This window comes from Phaethon lepturus, unplaced genomic scaffold (genome assembly GCF_000687285.1).
Source record: "Phaethon lepturus isolate BGI_N335 unplaced genomic scaffold, ASM68728v1 scaffold10380, whole genome shotgun sequence".
In the NCBI taxonomy this organism is placed as follows: Eukaryota; Metazoa; Chordata; class Aves; order Phaethontiformes; family Phaethontidae; genus Phaethon; species Phaethon lepturus.
The window spans coordinates 1-23,501 of record NW_010514050.1 but is presented as its reverse complement, the minus strand read 5'-3'; the positions used below and the strand labels follow the sequence as shown (position 1 = coordinate 23,501).

Here is a 23,501-nt window from a genome sequence, read left to right as displayed (position 1 = left end):
TCCTTACGTCCCCTGTTATTCACAAATTGGTCAGCCTTGTCTTTAGATACAGTAAGATTTTTTTTCTCCTACTTCTCTTTTTTGAAGGCTGTTGTAGAAATTTGCTCAGTGGTTTGAGACCTCGTAGTTTTCAGTTTTAAATGGGTGTTTGATTATGCCTTATTTTGGTCCTAACCACTTTTCATTTGACTTAAAGTTATTTGGTTATATAATAACATTAATATAGCTGAAAGCATCCTACATTTTGCCTTTTTTTCAGCTGCAGCATTTTCAGGTTGTAATCCTCCTGCAGTGAACAAATCTGTTCAGATATTAGTCGTCTTATTTTGCTCTTAAATGGCAAGTTCCCAGTATGTAGCTGAAATTCTTGATTGCCTCAAGTGCATTACTTTGTATCTGGTTATTGTACTTCATCTCCTTTGTACTTTTCCAGGCCTCAAATTCATCTAGTTCTGCTTGTATGATACTCCCTTTCTCTGTAGAAAAAATACTTGTCAAAGACAGTATCTTAAGCACATTCGAAAGCTCAGCAGCTTGGAAGACAATGCCTGGGACCTAATGTTCAGGAAGACTTCACTCTCCTGAGGCAACCTGGAGAAATCACGGTCTCATTCACTTGCTGTTGCAAGTGCATGAGATGCAAATGCAACACATGGCTGTTGCATTTTTCTGTAGGTCTAATATTGTGTTCAAGGTTTGAAACTGTTACTAGTCTTCGTGTACAAAGAGAAGAATGAAGGATGATTATTCACCCCATGGATCAGATTTTGCATGAAGTGACCGCTCTACAATCAGTGGAACCAGTGTTTGTTCTGGAGCTGTCCTACTGCATTTTATGGTCCTGAATGTGTATGCAACTGATACTAAGCATATGTCCTCTATTTGCAGGGAGGTAGTACAAGCAAACTGTGTCCGCTGGAAGAAAAAGTTCTTATTTATGTGTAAAATCAGTGCCAGTGCCACAACAGGGATTCTGGATGCTTGCATTTGCAGGGTGTCTGTACGGAAGGTAAGTAGCTCTTTTTCCCTCCTCTGCTCTTTCTTCACTTGTTTGGTTTAATTTTTAAATGTCTGATAAACTTTATAAAGCAAATTTTAGCTGCAACCATGTTAGGTATTCTAGCCAAAATTTCATATTAATCTTATTAATTACTTTAGTTTGACTAATTCATGTTTTTTTTACGTTCTCATTGAAAAGAACACTTATGCCAGCAGCACATAAAAGGAATCGCTCATTAGTCTTTATAAAGTTAGCCCTTGATAGATACTTCTAGCAAGCAGCAGTGAACTTAGAAGCATTGAACTGTGCTAAGTACCAGAATTTTGCATGCAGCACTTCCTTTGGGGCTAGACTTTGCACAAGCCAAATGCTGGTCGGCATCAGGCACTCACCCTTCCCCACCTCTGGAAGATGACAGTCTCCAGCTGGCCTGCAACGAGGACATTATTAATACTAAGTTCTAAGTGACAACCGTACAGCCTAGCAAATGTGTGTTGTGCTATTTTAAAGTGAAGATAAGTACTTGTTTTTCTAAAAAAACAAACCAAACAAAAAAACCCCAGTCAATATCTTTAATGGCTTAATGGCATGTCTTTTCTTCTTTTTTTCTAGGAGTTAAAAGGAGGAAAGGCATATGCAAAGGTAAATTGAGATGTATCTAACTTTACCTACAAATTAGCTTTTCTCTCTTGTCATTTTATGCCCTTTTAAAGTAATTGCAGAATAGTACTCTAATACCCATGATTTCATTATGTGCATTATAGTGACACAGTAGTGTTGGAACTCTCAGTCAGTGTGTGTAATAAGTATACAATAATATTATACCACCAGGATGGTTTTTTCTTTCAATTTAGTATGTTGAAAGGGTTGATAAAAGCAAACCCTTCTGCATGTGTTTACTTTTAAAAATAAAGAAAACTCTCCTTGTTCTTTTTTCTCTTGGGACTTGAATTAACTGAAAATAGAGCTATGCAGAATTTGGCACTCCAAGTTTGTTTTCTGCTTTTTGCCGGCACCGCTCCCTTTAATGGGCATCCTCTTATTTATATTTGAGGGAAACGGCTGTAGAGTGGCACTCAATACTGTGCATGTAGCAAGTACTTTCATTTAGTAATATGCTTACTACCAACTTTGTCATTTTCTCTTAACAGCTGGGATTTGCAGATCTAAATCTAGCAGAGTTTGCTGGATCGGGAAATACCACTCGTCGCTGTTTACTGGAAGGTTATGATACCAAAAATACAAGACAGGATAACTCCATTCTCAAAGTAATTTGTTTCCTTTATCACACTTAAACTAAGAAAGCAGAGAATAAGTGGTATTATTAAGCACTTAATGCAATTTAAAACATATTTGCTGAACCTCTTTCTAGAACGAAAACTAAAGTAAAACCATCAGCATTGTTTAGACAGAATCATTAAAATCCATGTAGTCAGAAATAGAATTTGTCCTACTCTTTGAAATGGAGCTGGATAGCTGTAAAAGAAAAGCTTTCAAAAGGTATTCTAACAAGAATTGAAAAATGGAATAGGGAAGCATGATGAAAAAGTTAATACGTTCATATAAACGTACCAATTATATCATTAAGACTGGGCAACTTCCTGTGCAGCTTTTCCAAGAGTGAATCTCTTAATTGGCTTATTTATGTATAAGCCAGCTTCAACACCTCTGTGAGTCCTGGAACTTTCCCTTTTCTATTTGATAATAATCAATGTAACAATTGGTGAGCATTGCTGGAAGAAACCCACCCTGCTGTTCTCTCCCATTAGTCCAGAGAGTTTAAAACATTGAATAAGCTGCATTAGCCTGAAAATAATTACATACAGAATGTTACAAGTAAATTAAAAAAAAAATTCTTTCCTTACCAAGACCCTAGGACTAACTTCTCATACCATCATGTATACAGTTTAAACATGCGCTTTCCGATTTCTTTAAGACAGTCATAAACTTTTTCTAGAAAGCTTTTAATTGATGGCTTTGACCCAGCTAACAAGCCTTCTCAATGCATTGTTATCCTATGGCATTATTTACCTTTTGTAGTTTTACTTTATCTCTGATGTTAGCAGTTTGCTAAACACTCTCAGCAAAGAACATATTTCAGCACCCACTATTTTAAACAATATTCTGTTTGCTCATTAATCTTTTGGATTTCCTGTCTCTTCATTTTACCCTTGAAGCCATCATAACTATTTCTCAGACTCTTTTTGATCTAGGTATCTTTTGCAGAATCTTGTATGGGCAACTATGTTGCTTTACATGCTATTTTCTGTTTTTTGCATGTGTACCACAAACAAATATGTAGCTTTTCGCATAAATATATTTATTTGTCTATGTGATGACACCATTTTATTTTACTTAAATGTAAATTTAAATTTGTGGCAGGTATAACTTCAGGTTTTTTTCTTACAGTGGGTTTTGTTTTCTTAACGTGTAGGTTTTGATCAACATGCAGCTAATGTCTGGAGACCCGTGCTTTAAAACGTAAGTTTATAAAAAATCTCTGTGGGATAGTGTTTTGGTCATACAGTCCGTGTTTAGAATTACACTTCTAATTTGCGTTTATAAATCTCTCCAATCTAGCAACAATATTAAAAAAAAAAAAGGCACCAAAAAATGGCATGGTGGCTGAATAATGGCTAACATAGTAAAAATAACAGTAGAAGTATCATAATTCTCCTTGCTGTTAAATAGTTAGTATAGTTTCAAGCAAAGAATACTAGCCTGTAAATCTCTAATTAAAAAATAAAAATAAAAGAAACACTTAAGGGAAGCTGTTCCTGCAGCAAGCCTATATAAATATACTTGGTATGGGGTGATCTGACTAATACTTGTGTTGGGAAAATGTGCTGTTACACCTGTTATTCACAAGTCTCGGATGATTTCAAAGGATTTATTTAAAAAGAAACCAGAAGTGTGATATGACTTAGTACAAGAGAAAGCACTTAGAGATATTTAGTTAGCAAAGACATTATGCAACTTAGTAAAAGATGCAAGAGGTAACATCTGAGGGGAGAAGCAGCTAGGAAAACACACTGCTTTATATTCAGGATCCTTTGGCCTCATTGTCCGTAATCTGTAGTTAAGGAAATGCAATAGTTTTGCTAGAGCACATTAGCTTCCATAACTAAACACAGGAGAGGAAAATCATGCATGCTAAGGAAAAATGTAGTCATGAGTAACATGAAATTGCTGCCTTCTGTCTAGACTAACAAGCCATTTTATTATGAGGCACCGAAGCTTAGTGGATAACTAAACTGAAACAGTGCAGTTGGCAAGCTTCCTACTTCCAGAGAAAACCACGACCTTGCTAACAATGACTTAATTATCATGATCAGTGGGAAGTGAAGAACTCTCACATGTTGTTCGAATTATAAAATATATTATATAATAACCTAAATGCCATTCATTTTAAGGATAGGCTTAGACATATGTATAGAATCTGCTTCTATGAATGCAGTGTGGAAAATCCGTCAATACTTGCCAAGACTCTTAATGCCACCACTGCTTTTCTGTAATTTAGAATGTTGGTAGACTGGATTGTTCAACGTGTATGTGCTTTTCAGTTTAATGTCAATACTCTACATGACAGTAGATGGCAATTTTGTCCAGATCAGGTTTAAAGCAATGTAGTTGTATTTTACTTGTCACAAGATATTGAGGGCTATTAAATATAAAACGTCTTATGAGGCTCAAGAAATACCTAAGCTACAGATGAGGAGATGCTGGAAGAATATTCAGGAGATACATTACTATGTGTACCACATTCTCTTAGCATCTGTTCTTTGCTGCTGACAGAACAGGATGCAAGGCTAGACAGACCTTTGGTCTGAGACAACATGCTTGTTCTCATGTTCGCTTTTTAAAAAACAATCTAAGGCAGAGTTCCAAGTATTACGTATAACTGGAAAAGAAAAAACGAGCTTAAGGAAAACAATCTGGAAAAAATTGCGAGCTTCACCCTTGTTATGTCAATCTCAACTTCTTCTGTAGGTTCTCAGCTTTCATTTGTGTTTTCATATATTGAATCAAAGATCTCTTCCATTGTGCAGCTATAGTGCTTGCTTACAAACTGCTACAGTAAAACACTTCTACTTCAGTCCATATTAGTTTTTTTTTATTCAAAATACTCTCATAAACTGAATAGAAACTCATCTTTTATCAGATTACTGTAAGCAATCAATGTCTCTGTGAATAATCCAATGAAGAGGGTTAATAATTTCATACAGGCTTAATCTGTAGCAGTAAACATATACTGAAGTCTTCCTTAAGTAAAAAAGATTGTATTTAAAGTGAAATAAGGCTGTAGCTCCAAGAAAAGTAGCATGATCTCCTAACTCAGTCTGAGGTGCAAGTATGCAGTAACTCATAATTTGTAGGTTTTATTAGTACAATCGAGAAGTGTTTTCTGTAGCAACTAGAGACTTTGTGCACTACTGCTGTGGCTGTACCCTTACCATTATTTCTGAGGAGACCGGAGAATGTTGCCTGCACCAGTCTAGCTCAGATGATTCACTGCAGGAACTCTTCAATGTCCCCTTGCACCACTAAAGGCCCTTTCTCCTCTCTTCTTCTAACCTTCAATAAGAACGACAGAACACTGTGAAACCTCATCTTGTGCTTACTAAATAAGTAAGAGGGTATTATCTGAATTTGTTTGATTGGGCAAAGCTTTTCTGTATCCCTAGTTATTTAGCACCTCTTGATTTACTTTGAGTCAGACCTATTAACAAATACATCACTGATACTGATAAACAGTTTCTCAAAGGCAACTAACCAATCATTAGTCTTGTATACTAATAAAATAATGTATTTCTGTTCTTTACTCACTGGTACCCAAATAGTTGAAATTAGTACCTAAATAGTCTTCTGGCTCCCTAGGAAAAAATCTCTAACTGAAATTATTCAGACTTGGCATTTTCTTCCAAACTGATGATATAACCATTTCCTGGAACATAAACTTTCAACACAAACAGAACAAAAAATTTCTCTAATCCAGATGTTCTTCATACAAGGAAAAATAAACCTTAAAACATTTTCAATTCAATTCAATCTGGAATTAGCTACATATTTTGTAAAGACGCCTAAAAGGCTTGATGTTTGATCTGGGTGACATCCCTGAAAGCATTCAGTTCTTGCTTTCAAAAGTATGTTAGGCAGTTAAGTCACAGAAGCATTATAGTTCCAGAAGGGCTTTTTCTCTTTCTCTCTTTACTTTCAAATGTAACGTAAGAGGGGATATGTTACTGTACATAAAGACAGTAACTAATTTATTGAATATGTCAAATCTAAAAATATCAACAAATACCCATTTGTATGCAGACCAACAGTCTGTTCCCAACATCAAAAATAACAAAGCATTAAAAAACCTGTAGGTAATATCTTGACATATATTTTAGTTGTGTTTGCTTGCGAAGATTACTTTCACTTTGTAATTTTCTAATTAGTTTCTTTTGCACTAGCAAAACACAGACTTAGAGGTTTATTCATTTTAATAAAATATCTCTTTCAGTCTTGGTATAAGCTGAAACAAGCATTTAAGCTTTATTAAAAACTGTTTTAATATTGAATCAAATTTAAATGATGTCATACATGATGCTTTTTTTACTTTGTAGGAGGCAGAATTCAGAGGGGAATACATGGAGGTGGTAACATAGGGCCCGTTGTTAGGAGTGGGAGGGTTATCAGCCCGGAATCTCCTCATGTACTGTAAGAGAGATGAAACAAAGCCAGGAGTACATCACAGTGCACAAGCCAAGTAGGCCAACTGTTGTTGTGAGGGTTTGTTTTTGTGTTCTTTAACTTACCATTGTCATGTATTCCATGAAGTATTGCATTATATACATTCTTAGCACGTAAATCATCCTGTGATTCATACACTTAAATAAAAATAATCAAGAACTTAAAAATAAAAACGTATCACTCCACCAATCATTAAAAAAAGGAAATGCCTTTCCAAGCATCCCCAGAAGCCTGAAGGACTGAGGGCTGAGCAGATGGATTCTGTAAAATAATCTGAAGCTCAATAGCAAAAGCTTTCTTTTTTTTTTTTTTTTTTTTTTTTTTTTTTTAGTTTTTAACAGACGGCTAGGCAGCATGTTTTCAGAGAAAAGTTACAAGCCTATTAACTTGAAGTACAGTACAAATTATGCCCACTTACTTGAAAATAAAAATCTGTGCTGATCAGTTTGGAGAGATTACAGCAAAAGTACAGCAAATCTTAACCACCTTTTTCTTACAGGCCTCCTTCCACAGCAATGTCTATAGCAATTGCTGGAGAATCAGAATCTTTGCATGAAGACAGGAAAGGTGGAGAAAACTTTAAAGTAGTACATCTGGGTATAGCAGGTATAAAATAATGCTTTTAATCTCTCAGTTCTTTTATAACTGACTTCATAGCTTCAAGGAGTTGTACAAAATGTTTCAAATCTTAAAGGGATGCTGACAGTTGGCCCACAAAGGGACCTTTGGTTATTGGGTGAGACACACTCCCCTAGATAAGATCAGTGGAATCGCTCTTTTTTTCACTTTTGTAACACTTTATTTAATGGAGAGAAAAACCAGAAATGGGATTGATAGCCTGCCTTCTTTTTAACATTTAAAATCTTTCATTTTCAGTGTGACACATTTCTTGATTTCCTTTGGATTTGTATTTTGACTGGACATTTAATTTGGCCCTTGATTTTCAACTTACGAATCACAGGGATATGCATAACTGAGTAAACTTTGAGTGGTAAAAGTTCTAAGTATTGTTTAAAGTTGAAGTAGTTACTCTGAAATTTAGACTATTAGAAAACAAACAACTATTAAACCACATTGTTACAGGTTGAAATTTAGGGGGTTTTGATGGGTTGTTTTTTGGTTTTGTTCGGGTTTTTTACATGCTTCAGGCTCTTACATAGCTTATTAATTTTCACTGTAACCACAGCTTAAGTTGTCTTAGCCACAGTTACTTTATCAGCCAGAAAACATCTAGCACACCATTCCTCTAGAGTATATGGAAAGCACAGTGATCTCTCTAATGTCTACAGTGTAGACAAATCTAAAACTACATTTCATACAAATCTTTCTAACCCAATGGTACTCTCTCTTTTACTCAGACAGAAACATATTATTAGTATTTTTTTTAAGGGAATGCATATTCTTCAACATACATGGTATTTTTGCAGCACTTGAATCTTCAAAGGGTTTGTAGAAAACCAGTGTCAAATCCCTAATCCCTTTGGGAAATCTGACATTTGAGTCTAATCAAGATAACAAATAACAAAGATGGCTTTAGCAACAGTATCTGACTTGCATATGTTGCAGATGCCTCGTCAAGGAGTGCTTCAGTCCCAGATGAACTTGGTGCATGTGGACATTCCAGAACCTCAAGCTATGCAAGTCAGCAGTCAAAACTGTCGGGTAGCTGTTAACAATTTTGTTATGAATTGTTGGAGTTTATTTACTTTTACAGTTTTAGACTGTAGAAAATGAGTATACTTAATATATTTAAAAAAAATGGTTTGAAGTTGAAAACTTTTCCCTGGGAGTTTCAGGTGTGGGGAGGGTAACTTTTTTTTTTCCTTTTTAAAGCACAATGAATTATCTGTTCAGATGTGAGACAGCTTTTTCCCTTAGTTCCTTCCAGTTAACATATCTGAATGAGATTTTTACCTCCTCCATGTGTAAAAACAAATAACTTACAAATGGAGACTTAGTTCTAAAAGCTGAAGGGGAAGCAATGACACTAAGTCATTCTATTTGTTAGGAAGCAAGAGTTATTTAGAACAAAAAGAAAGCAGCATGTGCTAGAACACAAAACCCAAAGTAAATTGCCTAGCTGGTGTATGCCCATACATTCATGAGGCTTTTGAAGTCTCTTTAAAAGATGACAAAACACAAAATCTGCTTTCAGGACAGTAAAATACAGGTAATGACCCTGGCTGTCAACAACATACATACCTAACCTACCTCTCCTACACTTTCCGAACAGGATATAGCACATGTCACTCTAGATCATCCAGTCTGTCTGAACTCTGCCACAGAAGAAACACCTCAGTGGGTAGTACCTCAACAGGAATTGGAAGCATTCTAGAGCCATGTGAAGAGACTGAGCCAAAAATAACTGAAACTAATATTGATACGTCTGTTAAGGATGCACCATCAGAAAAACTCTGCAGGTACACTTAACTTTGAAAGTGTTATCTAGCAGAAGTAAACCATAATTCACTTTATCACTTCTAAGAGCACAGGAAAGACATGGACCTGCTGGAGCAGGTCACAAAAATGATCAGAGGGATGGAACACCTCTCCTTTGAAGACAGGCTGGGAGAGTTGGGGTTGTTCAGCCTGGAGAAGGCTCTGGGGAAACGTTATTATTGCAGCCTTCCAGTACTTAAAGGGGACTTATATGAAAGATGTGGACAGAATTCTTAGCAGGGCATATTGCGATAGGACAAGGGGCAACAGTTTTTAAACTAAAAGAGGGTAGATTTCGACTAGATACAAGGAAGCAATTTTTCACACTGAGGGTGGTGAAACCCTGGCACAGGTTGCCCAGAGAGGTGGTAGATGCCCCATCCCTGGAAACATTCCAGGTCAGGTTGGACGGGCCTCTGAGCAACCTGGTCTAGTTGAAGATGTCCCTGCTTATTGCAGGGGGTTTGGACTAGATGACCTTGAAAGGTCCTTTCCAACCCAAACTAGTCTATGATTCTGAATATATTTATTTTTGCAGACATCCTGTAAAGCAAGACTCTGTGGAGTCACAGCTGAAGAGGGTTGATGCTACCAGAGTTGATGCTGATGATATAGTTGAAAAAATACTCCAGAGTCAAGACTTCAGTTTAGACTCAAGTGCAGAAGGTATGGAGATAAATAAGGAAGCTCAGGGAAAACTGATGCACATTACAGGCCTTAGGAAAAACCCACCCTCTTCATAGGCCCTCTTGCTTGTAATCATAAGGTCTGTGCATATGGATCACTAAATTTTATGCTTCATCCTGTCTCCCAGAAGTTGAAAAGACCCTTGCATGACTCAGTAACTTTCCCAGAGAATTACTTTAAGCATGAAAAGAAAAGAGCAGGGGCGAGTCTACAAGGAAGGCAGTTCCTCCAACCTGTAGTATGTGAAGTTTGGTTCTTGATTTCTTAAAACCATTTGCACCTGAAAGTATCAGTTACAGAACTGGTGTGATTTAAAATGGCTTACCTTTAGCTAGGGCAACATTAAAGGAAACTAACATGTTAATTCCCTTGCTTTTTAGAAGAAGGTTTAAGATTATTTGTGGGCCCTGGTGGAAGCACTTCTTTTGGAAGCCATCATCTACCTAACAGGTATGTAGTCTGAACAACTAATCCATAGGTAATACTAAACAAAAATGCATCTTATACAGCAATTATTATGTATACACATTCTTGATCTTTGTATCTTTCTATTCTGTACCATTTAAAGGCATCAAAAGAAGTAGATCATCAGGTTTTAAAACAAAACACATATGTTAGTTCCAAAATAAAACTGATGTGTCAAGCGTAAGAATTAGAACTTTTGGAGGTTCTGACGAGCCTCAGTTCCAAAGTTTTCAGATATGAGCAGTGTTTCAGTATGGACACAGGAAACAGGCACCAGTTTGAAATCTCAGCTCTACAGAATTACTGCATTACTCTATGGAGCTCGAAGGAAGTCTTAAGTGTTTTACACATCCACCTTTACAGCGTCAAACTTCTATATCTTCTCGATAACAAACCTGATTTTCTTCAGTTTTTCTCACAGCTGCTTCTGTTTCCATATGCTACACTATTCCTGTTTCAATGGCTTGTTCATCTTTCAACTATTTGTAACCCTAAACTCTCTCCTTTGATAATCTGCTTCATATTATCTTCTTATAGTTGTTTTAGAAACCAGGGAGAGGTATTTTCTTCTCTAAACACTCTTCAAATACTCTGATGTATGACTTGACCTGAATGTATTAGTCTTGTCAGATGAGAAAACATTAAAACCAGATAAGAGTATGCTGTAATACCATGATTCTGCAGTCTAGGGTAACTCTTTTAAGATTTTTATTCCACGAAATTAGCATAGTTTCAGTATTTCAGTAAGTACTTCTGGAATTAGGTATAACGCAGCTGATAACATGCTGAAAGTTAAAAAAAAATCATTTTACACATGCAAGCGATACTATGGTTAAAAGATAATTAATTGATTTGTTTGCAAACTGGGCACACTAATTTCTGTCTAGGATAACATGTATGGTTACAGAGCATACTGCAGTAGTATATAGAGATCTGTCCTAATTCAGTTGCCAGAACTGTCCAGGCAGAATACTACACTAAGGCAGAGCTAATTTTTGACAGAGTACTGCAATTTGCCATGTAAAATACCAGACTATGCTCTGTCACGTTGGGGGTGAGAGGTTTGTAACCGTGCATTTACAATTCAGTGTGAACAAAAGACTGGAAGACATTTTCCTTGTGTCTTAACAGAAGAACAGTATCACTTACTGAGTTTTTTTAAGAGACATTTATCTATTTATGTATAAATGTATATAAAAAGTATTACCTGCATACAATATAGCTGGGGTAGGAGAGGTACCCAAAAGATACCCTTTAAGGAAACAGAAGTCCAACAGTAACTTATTTTTCAGTAACATTATTTATCATCCTTCATTTTAACTGTAGCATAACACAAAACGCTTTAATGCATTAAACTGTAGGTTACTCAGTGGCATAGTAATCACGCATGTTTTCTACCCTTCACAGTTAGCTGTTCTGGTACTAGCTGTTCAGTTGTTTTTGTTTTTTTTTTTTCTCTCCCCAGGAGTGGGATTGGTTGGGCAGGTTAAATAGTAAACTTACTGATCTGTGATACTTGCTGTTTAGCTTCCAGTTAAGTTGAATGAACTTACTTGTTTCAAACATTCTTTCAGAGTAGGATCTGGAGCATATGAGCAGGTGGTGATAAAACGTTAGACTAGAATGCCAAACAAGAGGACAACTTGGAGCTCTGGCGCTGATACTTCTGGTTTTGTTTGCTCTGTTGCAAGAGTAGTGAAAGCCAAAATGAACTCAATGTCATCTTTTTTTTGAAAAGTAATGGAATGCCTCTTGCTCATAGAGCTTCATCTTCTGTGGTATGAAGGCAATGTTCTGCTATGTGTAGCTTGTGTGAGCACTTCGACTGTTTTTGTAAGCTCTACCTGATGTTAGTGGAATTACTTGCTTTTTGAGTTGAGAGAAACAGTTTTGGAAGCAGGATTGAGTCCCATTTCAGTATTTTATACAGGAGATCACTTCTGGTGCTGTACTTTGTTCGTAGCTTCTTTTCTGAAGAAGCTTCTAAAAGTTGGTCTTAAATGAACCTGAAGAAATTAATTACTCAATTTGATCCTACCTGCTATTTTATTCCTACAGAAGCTAATTACTTCTATCAAGTCAAAATTAAGGCCTCCACAAAACAGCCCAGCTATGTTTTAACATAACCAAAACATTCTCTCAAGAGTACTTAGTATAACTTCGTTGTAAGCTTGAACAGTAGAGGTGAATTTCACATGCATAAAAAAAATACTAAATAAATCTAAACCAGTCAGTAATCAATTGTGTTAACGGTAAATGAAGTCTAGAGGCTTAAGTGCATCAAATGTGACATCTGTTTCTGTGCAAGTAACAAAAGAAGTGGGATTCCACATCAAAATACTACGGCAGAGTAGTGTATTATCAAGAAAGTGGGCTTGATTGTTAAATCTGGAGTTCAAAAGCTGCTTCCACAGACACTTGCTTCAATAATGCATGAACCTGGAGATTCAATGGGATGGTACTGTTTACAAACCTAGTCAGTAGTTTACTACCACTTAGAATTTTTTATTGTAGCTTAATCTTTCACAGCTAGTTAGTGCTTTGCTTGTGTTTTGAATGTGCCTTGTGGGATTGGGGAGGTACAGGGACATTAAACTATTTACTAAGCAATTTAAGCTTTAAAACTAGCTAAACATCTATACTATTATCTCGTTAAGAGAAGCACTTTATTGTACATGTACTCTGCACACTGAAAGTCTACTGTGCAGCTGATTTGCTGAACACTTCTTCCTTCACTATCTATCCACTGTTACATTAAGGTCAATGTACTGTATTTGAAGTTGCACAAATAGTGATTTGCCTGACAGGCAAGAAAGTTCTCTTAAAATTTTCATTGAGAATTATGAAAGAATCCATAGAATCCATTTTTAAAGGGATATGTTAAGTGACACAGTTCTAATTCAGCCTTGGCTCTGCTGTATTTAATTGATAACTGCAAATGACCTTAATTTTGTTATGATTAGTTGTATTGTTTATCAGTAAGGTTTGGATTAAATGAAAATACAAATAGTGTGGCCATTTTTCAAAGCTCTGAATGCTTCACATTCTGCTCAGTGATGTCTGACATCCTTTTATTAAAGTATAAGTAGGCCATATTTAATAGGTTAAATTAGGAAAAGCAGGCTTTGTTTTCCATAAATCCATAGTAGAGTTAAAGTAATTTTTGTCTGTGTTTTTTCTGGAAATTTCAGATTTTAAAGCTTGAGTACTGTTATTGAAAATCATTAATTTGAGCTATTTCTCAGTTATGGTACTTAAATACTTATTTCCTACTGTTAATTATAATCTCTTTGAAGTTTTTTAATAGGTAAAAGAATTAATACAAAGATTTTAGCTGCTGTTAATAGAAGAGAGGTATTATCCATTTCTGTCCTCCACAGGAATTTTAAACAAAAACTACACAACTGCTAGTATACAACTATCTCTCAGAGCATGATAGTTTCCTTTCCTGTTACATAACTAATTTGTACCAAAAAAATCCTAGTGCAAGCCAAAAATTGCATGAAATTTGAATAAGTTAAGTTGCTTTCAGTACTCTTAACACTGCTACACTTGTTGACAAATCTATTAAAACCAGCAGTATTTAGATGGTAGTTTACTGAAGTTTACTAGAAAAAAATAGGCACAGTTTGAGGAAAACAGACTTTTAAAAAACATTGTACAGCTACTTATATAATTCTTAAGGCAATTTCCATAGCCCAAATTTATATTCTATGTTAAAAGACACAGCTAACTGCTATAGATTAGATATTTTGTTTACGAGAAACCAATTAGTTTCTTGCCTGAGCAGATCTTTTAAATAGGAGGGAAGTTTACATGGAAATCAAGCTTCTGATAAAACTGTATTCTAGTAATTTATTGTTCTCACTTTGAGTTACAACACTTTATGAAGTGATTCTCTAATTGTGCATATTTTAAGTGGAACATAACCTTCATATTTAGATGCAGTATTTTCTTTTTTATAAACTGTGTTTTAAGAATATTGGAGACTCATATACTAAAAACTGTTCAGGATGTGTTGGTTTGGGGTTTTTTTTAACTGTATTTAAACGCAAACGTCTCAGACATTCAATAAACTCATGTCTTCAGCTTGGAATATGTTTCTAACAATTATGTCTTTTTTTTAATGCAAAAATTACAAACTTAACTGGAAGTTTGTTTCTATTTCAGTTTCTCTACTGCTTTTCAAACTTTACCTTTGCAGCTTTTTAAACGAATCTCCAGTCCACAAAGTATTTAATGGCACTGTTACTAGTACATAATTATTGATCTGCCTCCTGGATAGAAAAACTAGTGTGTCAGTCTCACACAAATTAAGATCAGTTTTAGTGTGAGGTATATTGGTAGGTTAATCATTAAGCAGACTCCACAACTAGCAGTGTATGGGGAAAGTTAGGGCAGCGTATGTAATTTTGCAAATGACAAAATTAATCCTCCTTAGTTGAATGTAACGACTTACTACTGCTTAAGCTTTTCATACAGTTTGTGTAACTTTGTAAATTACCTTCTTATTTTTTTTAACAAAACTATTTGTGGTATGTATTTCTTTTCTCATCAAAGCATTCAAAATAACCATACTTTTTCATACTGCAGTAAACATCTGTTCTTACGTTAAAAAATCTAGATTGGTGAGAATCGCAGCTAATCATAGTACAAATCATAGTACAAATGGCACTCAAATCAGTTCAGTAATCAGTTAATTGTATAGTAAGGATTAAGAGAAGTAACTGTATCATGTATAATCAACTCCAGCCTCAGCTGTCTTTCAATTCAAAAAGGAAGAAACTTTTTCAAAAATTTCAGCAGAATATCCTAGAATTTCTTTTGTGGGTTGTTTTCTCTCTTCTGGTTTTACGAATCAACAGTTTCCTTATAGGATAAGAGGCAATCTCACCAGCAAACAAATCCTCCAGTTAAGGACCTCACAGTGGAGAATTCTCTCAGAAATATGAGGTATACATATATATACACATAAAACATTCATAGATATTAGTTGCCTTACTGAATAGCAGCAGGTGCAAATATAATCACTAGGGGATTTTTTTTTAAATGCTTTGCTTTTTCTACTTCTGTGTTTTCACACTATTTTAGCAATGTACACATCACAAGGAAAACATGTCATTTAGACACTTTTTTTTTAATCTGGAAGGAAAACATCTTATGAATGAAAATAAGGCTATGCACCACTGTTGCATACGCATATGTAATATACCAAGGCAAAACCATTATTGTAGTATGGGAAAAGATTTTCCTGTACTGCTACAGGAAAAAAAAAAAGCAGAGTATATAAAGTACTAGAACTTTGAATGCTGTCATTGAACACCTAAATGAATTTTATGGACCTCCTGACATAGGAAAACACCACAAAGACTACCACGGGGAAAATACTATGCCTCAAGAATTATAGAAAGTAGTAAGTAGTTCTACCTTCTCCTCACCCAGGTGCTCATTCTTGCCTGCTCTCTTCTTCCCATTTGTTGCACCACTACAAGTTTCTGTAATAGGTTCATTTATTCAATTCCCTGTCTGGCCTCACAGCAGCATCTGCCCAGAAGGGGAAAAGCAAACACATCTCAATAAATTTGATTTCTGTGGGACAGGTTTATTTTCATTTTGGTGCTTCCTTGTTAAAAACTAGAAAATATTAAGTAACTGTTTTTTTTTCTTTGGGAAAATCTCTAATGACAAGCTAGCAAAACTTTGCCTAAGTTCAGAGTTGTATGTACTGCCCTTCTGATCACAACTGAAATTTTTCATAAACATGTAAAGGGGGCACTAGTTTTTTTGGGTTTTTTTGAGTTGCCTTTGCTTACGAGTTACTAATGTTTCCCCAGTATCCTCATTTGAGTATATGCTACTGTCAGTGTGTTTTATTTTGGGGACGTTCTCAGTGAACTGTTTGCATACAGGACTGCATTAAAATGTGTTTGTTTTGTGAATGAAGAATTTTTCTGTCACTTCAGAAGCCCCTTCCTATGTTTCTTCTACTCAGTTTAAGTAGAAAAACAAAAGTCCCAACAACTAACCATTATGAATTACACAGAACCCAGCTGTAACTGAGTGATCCAAACCTCATTTAGCAACATAATGATAACAAGCATAGAATAGGCCCCAATACCATGGAAACCTATGGGCCACAGGACTGAAACACATCAAAAGTTTATTAGCCGAGACCTGTTTGTTTGAGAAACCTCTGGGAAGACAGACACCTCCTCCAGCTCTCACAATTAGGCAGTTGGTTTTTATTTATTAAAATAAGTGAGGGGATATTTTTAGAATTTATTTATACCACTTCCTCACTTTATTATTAAATTAAAACACTGATCAGAAAATGTTCTGTTCAACTATTCTGATCATAATCAGTCCCTAGTAACTTGATAGCTATTAAGCAAGTTATTTCCCTTATATTCAGGATTCTGCACTGGTTTTTTGGTTTTGTGGTGGGGTGTTTTTTTTGTTGGGCTGTGTTGTTGTTTTTTAAATCTACTTTATTTGGATTTTACAGTTTTGAACAACCTAAGGCTGATCTGTTTTGAGATGTGTGTGCCATCTCCTGGTCAGTGATAGTGCCACATGCAGTCTAACACATTTCATCTTCATAAACTTCCTTTCAGCACCCTGGTTTGAGACATGAGAATTGACCTTGGTCAGCTGCAAGCTGCAAGTTCAAGTGGGACACAATAAATACTGTGTTTATTCACAAATATGCATGAGAGTTTAATCAAAAGACCAACCTGATAATGAAGAGCTGTGCACAGTGAATCCTGTGAGAGGGTTTAACTGCTCCTGAAAAGACAGTTACTTCAGCACTTTAAAGAAAATCTTAAATAAACTTTAATTAAGCCAGTAGAAGCCTGGAAAGCTGGCACACAAAATACTGTAGCTTATTTTACTAAGAGTTAGCAGTCTCAATTACAATGTATATATTCTAAATAAATAGCACTTTTGTATACGATAGGTAATAAGCTTCTTCAGTTTCAGTACACATACGTATACTAAGGAACACTGTGAACAGGTAGGGCCAAACATCTGTAGTTGGACTTCAGATTTTCCCCAGGAATGGCATAAGCAAGAAAGTAAGGATTTATATTTGCCCTAGTTATCATTAAAAACTAAACCCTGTTACAAAGAAGGTGGAGAAGATCCATGAACCCCTTAAAAACTGGATTACTGTTTAGGCCCTTTTGCATCAGTCCACCAAATATTCATATAAGCAGTTTTCTAAATATAGCTACAAAGCCTTAGGGGTATAATGTTTTAAGGAAAAGCAAGCACGTATTCATATGCAGTCCTGTCTGTTCACAAGACATCCCTGTAATTGATGCTGCCTGAATAAAAAATTCAAGGCAAATACCATTCCAAATCTGACAAGTCCTCCTTCTCTTCCCTCTTCCTCAATTTAAAGTGATCATGCTATAAAGTGCACTAAAGATGCAATGTTTCAAGAAGAAATAACACAGGAAGTTCTGTGGTCAAAAAATCTTCTAACTATAGTAAACAGAGTAAATTGCAGAGATATTTTCTAATGACAAACCAATGCTGCTATCAGAGATGCTTATTAGTGTCCAAAGAATATTTACTGATTTTGAATTTTACATATATTTTAACATACCAACTTTGGCAAATTCATATCACATGGTCAGGAAAAGTGAAACCAGTCTGAATATCTTAAAGATGAATTTTAATTCAATTCATTCTTAAAAGTAATTATAAATACTGTGTTACATTAAATTTTCATAATCCATGTCTATTTGTTATAGGAAAAATATCTCCCACAAGACAAAAGCTTATTAAGTAAGCATTCTTTAATCATTCAGTATGACATACAGCACTGCAGATCATTCTTCTTTCCCTGAATCTCAACCTGTTATAGATTCTGTACCATTTCTGAATTCAGAGAATTACAGCTGCCTTCTCCTTTTACGTCTGATCCTTCACCTTAATAAATTCAAGAGAATTAAAAAAATTTAGAAGGTAGAATGCAGTATCTTCTTTAAGAAACAGTCAGCCCTTACACACAGTTTTTATTTTCTGAAAGTTGTGAAACTTTCATGTTTCACAAACTTGAAGTCAGTTCTGATAATAGCAGCTCATTCAAACCTGCCAATGACACTGTGAAACATATACAAAATGAAGCCTTTTAATTGACCACCTCCATACTTTTAAGAAATGCTCATCTGCGATATTAAAACTATTGATTAAAAAAATCTGGGTATGCAAAGAAACTTAGAGAACTGCAGTGTGTTGCTTCATTCATCCTGTATGAACAAGCCAGTTATGAAAGCAGAAATTTTTAAGGATGCACAAGTCCATTGTTTAACACTTACTTACTGTGCATTTATACATACAATTCAGCTCTACTTAAGAAAAAGTCATCTGGGCCAAGCAAGTAAGCTCTACTATCTATAACACTTCTGCTTTTCATTGCTGCTGAATGTGTCATCAAGACTTCTTGGACAACAGCTGCACATGAAAACACAGGAAATTTTTTTCAGGTACACCAGGGCCAGGTTAGCATGTACAATGACAGATTATTATTTTTTTTTTCTTCCCAACAACAGAATAGTCAACGACACCAGCTTCAAATTAAATTCAGCTTCTGAAAACTTACAGGATGCAAGTTATTTCCCAAGCAGCAGTTATTAAGAAACTGGATAAAATGATAGGGCTAAATCTACTTTTTTTTTCCTACCTTACGTCCAACATCATGGCACTCTTCCCCAGTACTGAATTTACCGAGCTATAAAAGTTTGTGGCGTATGCCAATTTATCTGGAATAATATTTGGTTTTCATGAAGGCTGGGTATGTGCTCATCTTGAAAAAAGCTGCTATAAATTTTATTCTATTAAGAAAAAACTTGCCCTAAACCCATGGCTGACGTTATTCAGCACAACAACATAGTTCTGTGTTCTCATCAGCTGTCCTTGGAGCTAACAAAATATTAGCAATAAGAATCTAGTCATTATAGTTACAGCATGGTAATAGAAAACAAACAGAAATACTTAAAATTTTTCTTCACAGGAATTAATTATTTCCTTTTAGCCTTTGACACTCTACTTCAAAACCCTACAGATTACTGCAATATTTGTCAGAAGCACTCATCTTCACTAAATGAGAGAGCTGCTGATGGATAAATACTGGAAAGTTTAGAAAATATTTTGTCATTCTAGTTAGCATACATAACACGCCATCTGACAGCTACTAAAAAAGTACTTTCATTACCTTAACTGAGCTTTGTACAAGAAATCTGTGATATAATTATCCTAATTTTCATGTTCAGTATTGAGCATCACAGCAGAACCATCAGTGCTCAGTATGACCTTGCCAGCAATAAGCTTGCATAACTTCTCAAAAGTACCACAAAGTTGATTCACTTTGGGAAAAGAAAAGATTGTTTTAAGAGGTATATAAACCACATCTCCATCGACAAATGCTTCCATGCTTTTTTCAACAACCAGTTTTCCAAGATCTTCTGAAAAACAGTTCATTAAAGGTTGGAATGTAGTTTTTCTCTCAGTAGGATCATCATTATACTCCTTATGTTCTGACATTAAACGGTCCAGCAGACTTTGCTTAATGATTTGTGCTGTGAAAATAACTTCACTGACCACTGCATTCTGCAGGTACTTCTCATCTTTAAGACTTGGATACACTGCTTTGAAGACCTTTAGAACACATAAAAACACATAAAATGTTTGTCATTATCATAGGCTCAAATTTTAACATTTACTTGTCAAAAAGAGCTTCTAAAATGTCAACTTTTTTTTATTCAATCCTGTTTCGTTTTTTACTTGAAACATTCAGATAACAGAAAAACTAGACTTGATTTTATGTATTACAACTACAATGGCAATTAGCAAAGTTAACAGAACTTAAAAAAAAAAAGTCAGGCTTATATCTGCAAGCTATACTTGTAGTTCAGGCAAGGTGAAGCCCTGCAATTCTTTAATTCTTTTTAATCATTCTCTTACTTTCCACATAACTCATGATGAGGCTCTGATGACAGTTCCACAGCTACGTAAACTACTTCTGAACTGTCACCTGGAAACCAGGACTGCAGCTATGCTATGTCTTTCATTCTGTTTTCAGAGTAAAGCATTAAATATGCTCCCCAAGATGCAGAGAATACTAAAAAATAAACTGTGGCATCAAAATCTGTGAACTTGTAATATATTCTACGCTGAGCTATACTCCAAGGCACTTAAGAAAACTTGGCAGGCAATTTCATTCCCACTAGTTTACTAGGAAGTGCTTTATCCCAACACACTACCACTGAATTTCCAGAGTCTACAACTATTTCTTCTTACTTTCTGATTAGATCTTGAAGTGTTTGTTTATTCATGTAAATTAATTACACAATAAAATAAAAATTAATTTGATAATCCAGGTTTGGTAAGAAATACATGAGATACAATGTTCTTGTTTAAACTCAAAGGATACTGATGTCAAAACTCCCTCCATATTGACCCTGTAACAGAAGATAATGAAAGCAATTTCTAGTACATGTCAGTCACCTGGACCTATTTCCAAATTTGTTGAGCATTAAAGAACACTTCACAATTCTATTAAGGGCAGTAGATGACAGGTGAAATTTCAAACGTATAGAATGTCTTTATAGCTTGGAAACTACAAAAGACATTCCGATGATGTCACTTTACAATTCACTTCAGGTCACAAGTCACTTGAAGATACATACATATCTTTCAACAAAGAAGTGAAATACAATATGCTTACTGAAACAAATAATTTAAGGTGTTACGAGACAGAAATAACCCCCCCAATACATTTCTCTTTTTGCATTATTAATTCATCTTATCTCTGAAAAAAATGTCCTTTGATTTATACCACATGGCACTTAGATGCATTAGGCTTTGTTGGTGTGACATGGGCAACACACAGCAGAGTATTTTACAAAAAACTTATCTGATGTTATCTGAAGTGAAAGGCATTTAATGCTAAAAACCCAAAAAGGTTTGATGTGCGTCACCAGAGAATGGTGTGCTTGGCAAGATCCCATGCCTCTGCAAAAACCAGAACAGGCTACCTGGAAACACTGAGATTAGGATGTAACATCAAAGCCTAATGAGTAAGGCAAACCACACAAAACAGTTCTTGTCAACCCGATTTCTGCGAAATTCCTTCCTTGTGATAACATATATGACAAGACTATGCAGTTCTTCAAAACATACACTGTTAGAAATGCTTTTTATTTTTTATGTATCTGGGGAAAAAAAAAAATCTGTGTCAGTACCAACAACCACATGATGAAAAAATTAACAATTAGAGGAACAATTAAAAATAGTGTCACAGTACACCCGGTGGAAAGGAGAATTTTCACTCTAAGGATAACAGTGTGTTAAAATAAGAATGGTTACCTATACTGCTATTTAGCAAATAACCTAAAAGTTAAAGGCCTTCACACAATTAGAAACACAAATCACAGACTTAGACTCTTCTGATCTGATGGTGTGTTAATCAGAGCTAAGATTCAATAGTAGTAGAACACCATAGCAAGAACACCGTCACAGGCAGGTCATAGAAAATTTTACTCTATTCATCCTACTAATGCAAGAACATAATACTTACTGTTTTGTAAACTGCTTCAGTGGGTTTCTCAGACTGAGCAGATTCACTGGTTTGAGGATATTTTCTAACAAACACACCTATTTGGGTACAAAACCCAACATTCTCCATTCCTGTTGGTGGGTGCCCTACGCCAGTAAATTCCACTGAGTAACCATAGCGTCTAGCAGTCTCTAGAGCCCTAAGAAAGACAAATTATTCCAATCATACTAAATATTCATTGTTTAATGTGATCAAGATGCATTCTGCAACAGAAACAAGACCCTGAGCCTGTGAATGCTTGAATTTTTCTAATAATACCCACATGCCTGAAGATAAGCACTGTCAAAATTTGCCGAATCAGAGCTGTAATTATATGCCTACCTTAGTCTGAATCATTTCGTATCAGTAATTTAGGCAACCAAATGTTACTGTTATTTCTAAAATACCTGCATTGAATATGCATGTTCACAGTTGCTTACTGTCTCAAATACACTGAAGTTGAGCTAAAAACTACCAATTTTAGAGGACAAAATTGTTTCAGAAGAACCCATAAAAACCATACATATTGCAAAACCACAAGAGACCAGTTAATAGAAGAAAAAAAGAGAAAAGCAAGGGTTTTTGTAGATATGTAAAGAGTAAAGTCTACCTAATCAAGGTTACAACAACGTACATGACATCTAAATGAAAACCAATCTTGCAGTGCAGTACATCAGCCAGTGTGAAAAAAGTGATGGGGCAGGGAACTAAAATGGCACTACCTGCCTGCGTCATTCTCCATGAAAAAGCAGTAAACTAAATTAATATAATGTATTTTAGAGAATATTGCAATACTTGCATTTCACAACACAAACATGAAGACTTTCTCATGTTTACAGCTCAAAAGAAAGCACTCCTTCAGTCATATCAATATTTTTAATTCACATATATCCAAGAGCAGAGCCTAAATTTACTTTAAGTCATATAAATGGTCTCTAATGTATTCACCTTTTGCAGGAAAATATGCGCTTCAAGCTTTGCAAAACCATATACTAAAAAAAAAAAAAAATCACTGCATACTTTAGAGTCTATGGCAGAAACAACCTAATTTGAGGGGCAAATTTTCCAAGATAAAATTTCTGACCAAGAGTTGGCTATTGAGGTATGGCATCCTTTACTGTACCATATATTTTCTTCCACAACTGCTTGACAGTTTAATGTTATCTCAGGATATATACCCCACTCCCTCTTTATTTTGTAGATTTTACTACATCTACTGATACTAGAGTAAGATACATCTCACGCAACTCTGTCATGGACATACGTTTTGCATGAAATCTTTCATTGTGCCATGATCCACTACACTATCCTTAACTTTATTCAGCATGCTCTGCTACTGTGATTATTTCATAAGTCTGCTTGCACACTCTTACAGAAACGTCTGGATTGAGTGCTTTGATTATACACCATACATAGTGAGCACATTTCTTAGGTTTTTATGAAGCATTTCTATAGCAGAGTAGTATTATGCAAAAAGGTTAATGAACACCTTACACTTCAAATGCATTAACTGTAATAATAATAAAAAGAAAAGTTTTAAATCACAGAATCACTAGGTTGGAAAGG

At 35.3% G+C, this 23,501-nt stretch overlaps 2 protein-coding genes across 2 annotated transcripts; one reads left to right on the top strand and one right to left on the bottom strand.

Annotated features, from left to right (window-relative positions):
- The first annotated feature begins 871 nt into the window (after positions 1-871).
- FAM102B (family with sequence similarity 102, member B) lies at positions 872-11,947 on the top strand. Its single transcript, XM_010291899.1, has 10 exons — positions 872-1,009; positions 1,613-1,642; positions 2,152-2,268; positions 3,435-3,481; positions 7,239-7,345; positions 8,306-8,401; positions 8,973-9,159; positions 9,717-9,844; positions 10,246-10,315; positions 11,905-11,947. Exons 1-10 carry the CDS (start codon positions 872-874, stop codon positions 11,945-11,947), a joined length of 963 nt encoding a protein of 320 aa, XP_010290201.1.
- A 7,647-nt stretch (positions 11,948-19,594) lies between these two features.
- On the bottom strand, positions 19,595-22,095 carry LOC104624518 (small RNA 2'-O-methyltransferase-like; the record flags this gene model as incomplete). The annotated part of the gene is made up of 2 exons (XM_010291911.1): positions 19,595-19,996; positions 21,918-22,095. Coding segments are annotated over 2 exons (580 nt in total), but the record flags the coding sequence as incomplete, so codon positions are not given.
- Between the last annotated feature and the right edge of the window lie 1,406 nt (positions 22,096-23,501).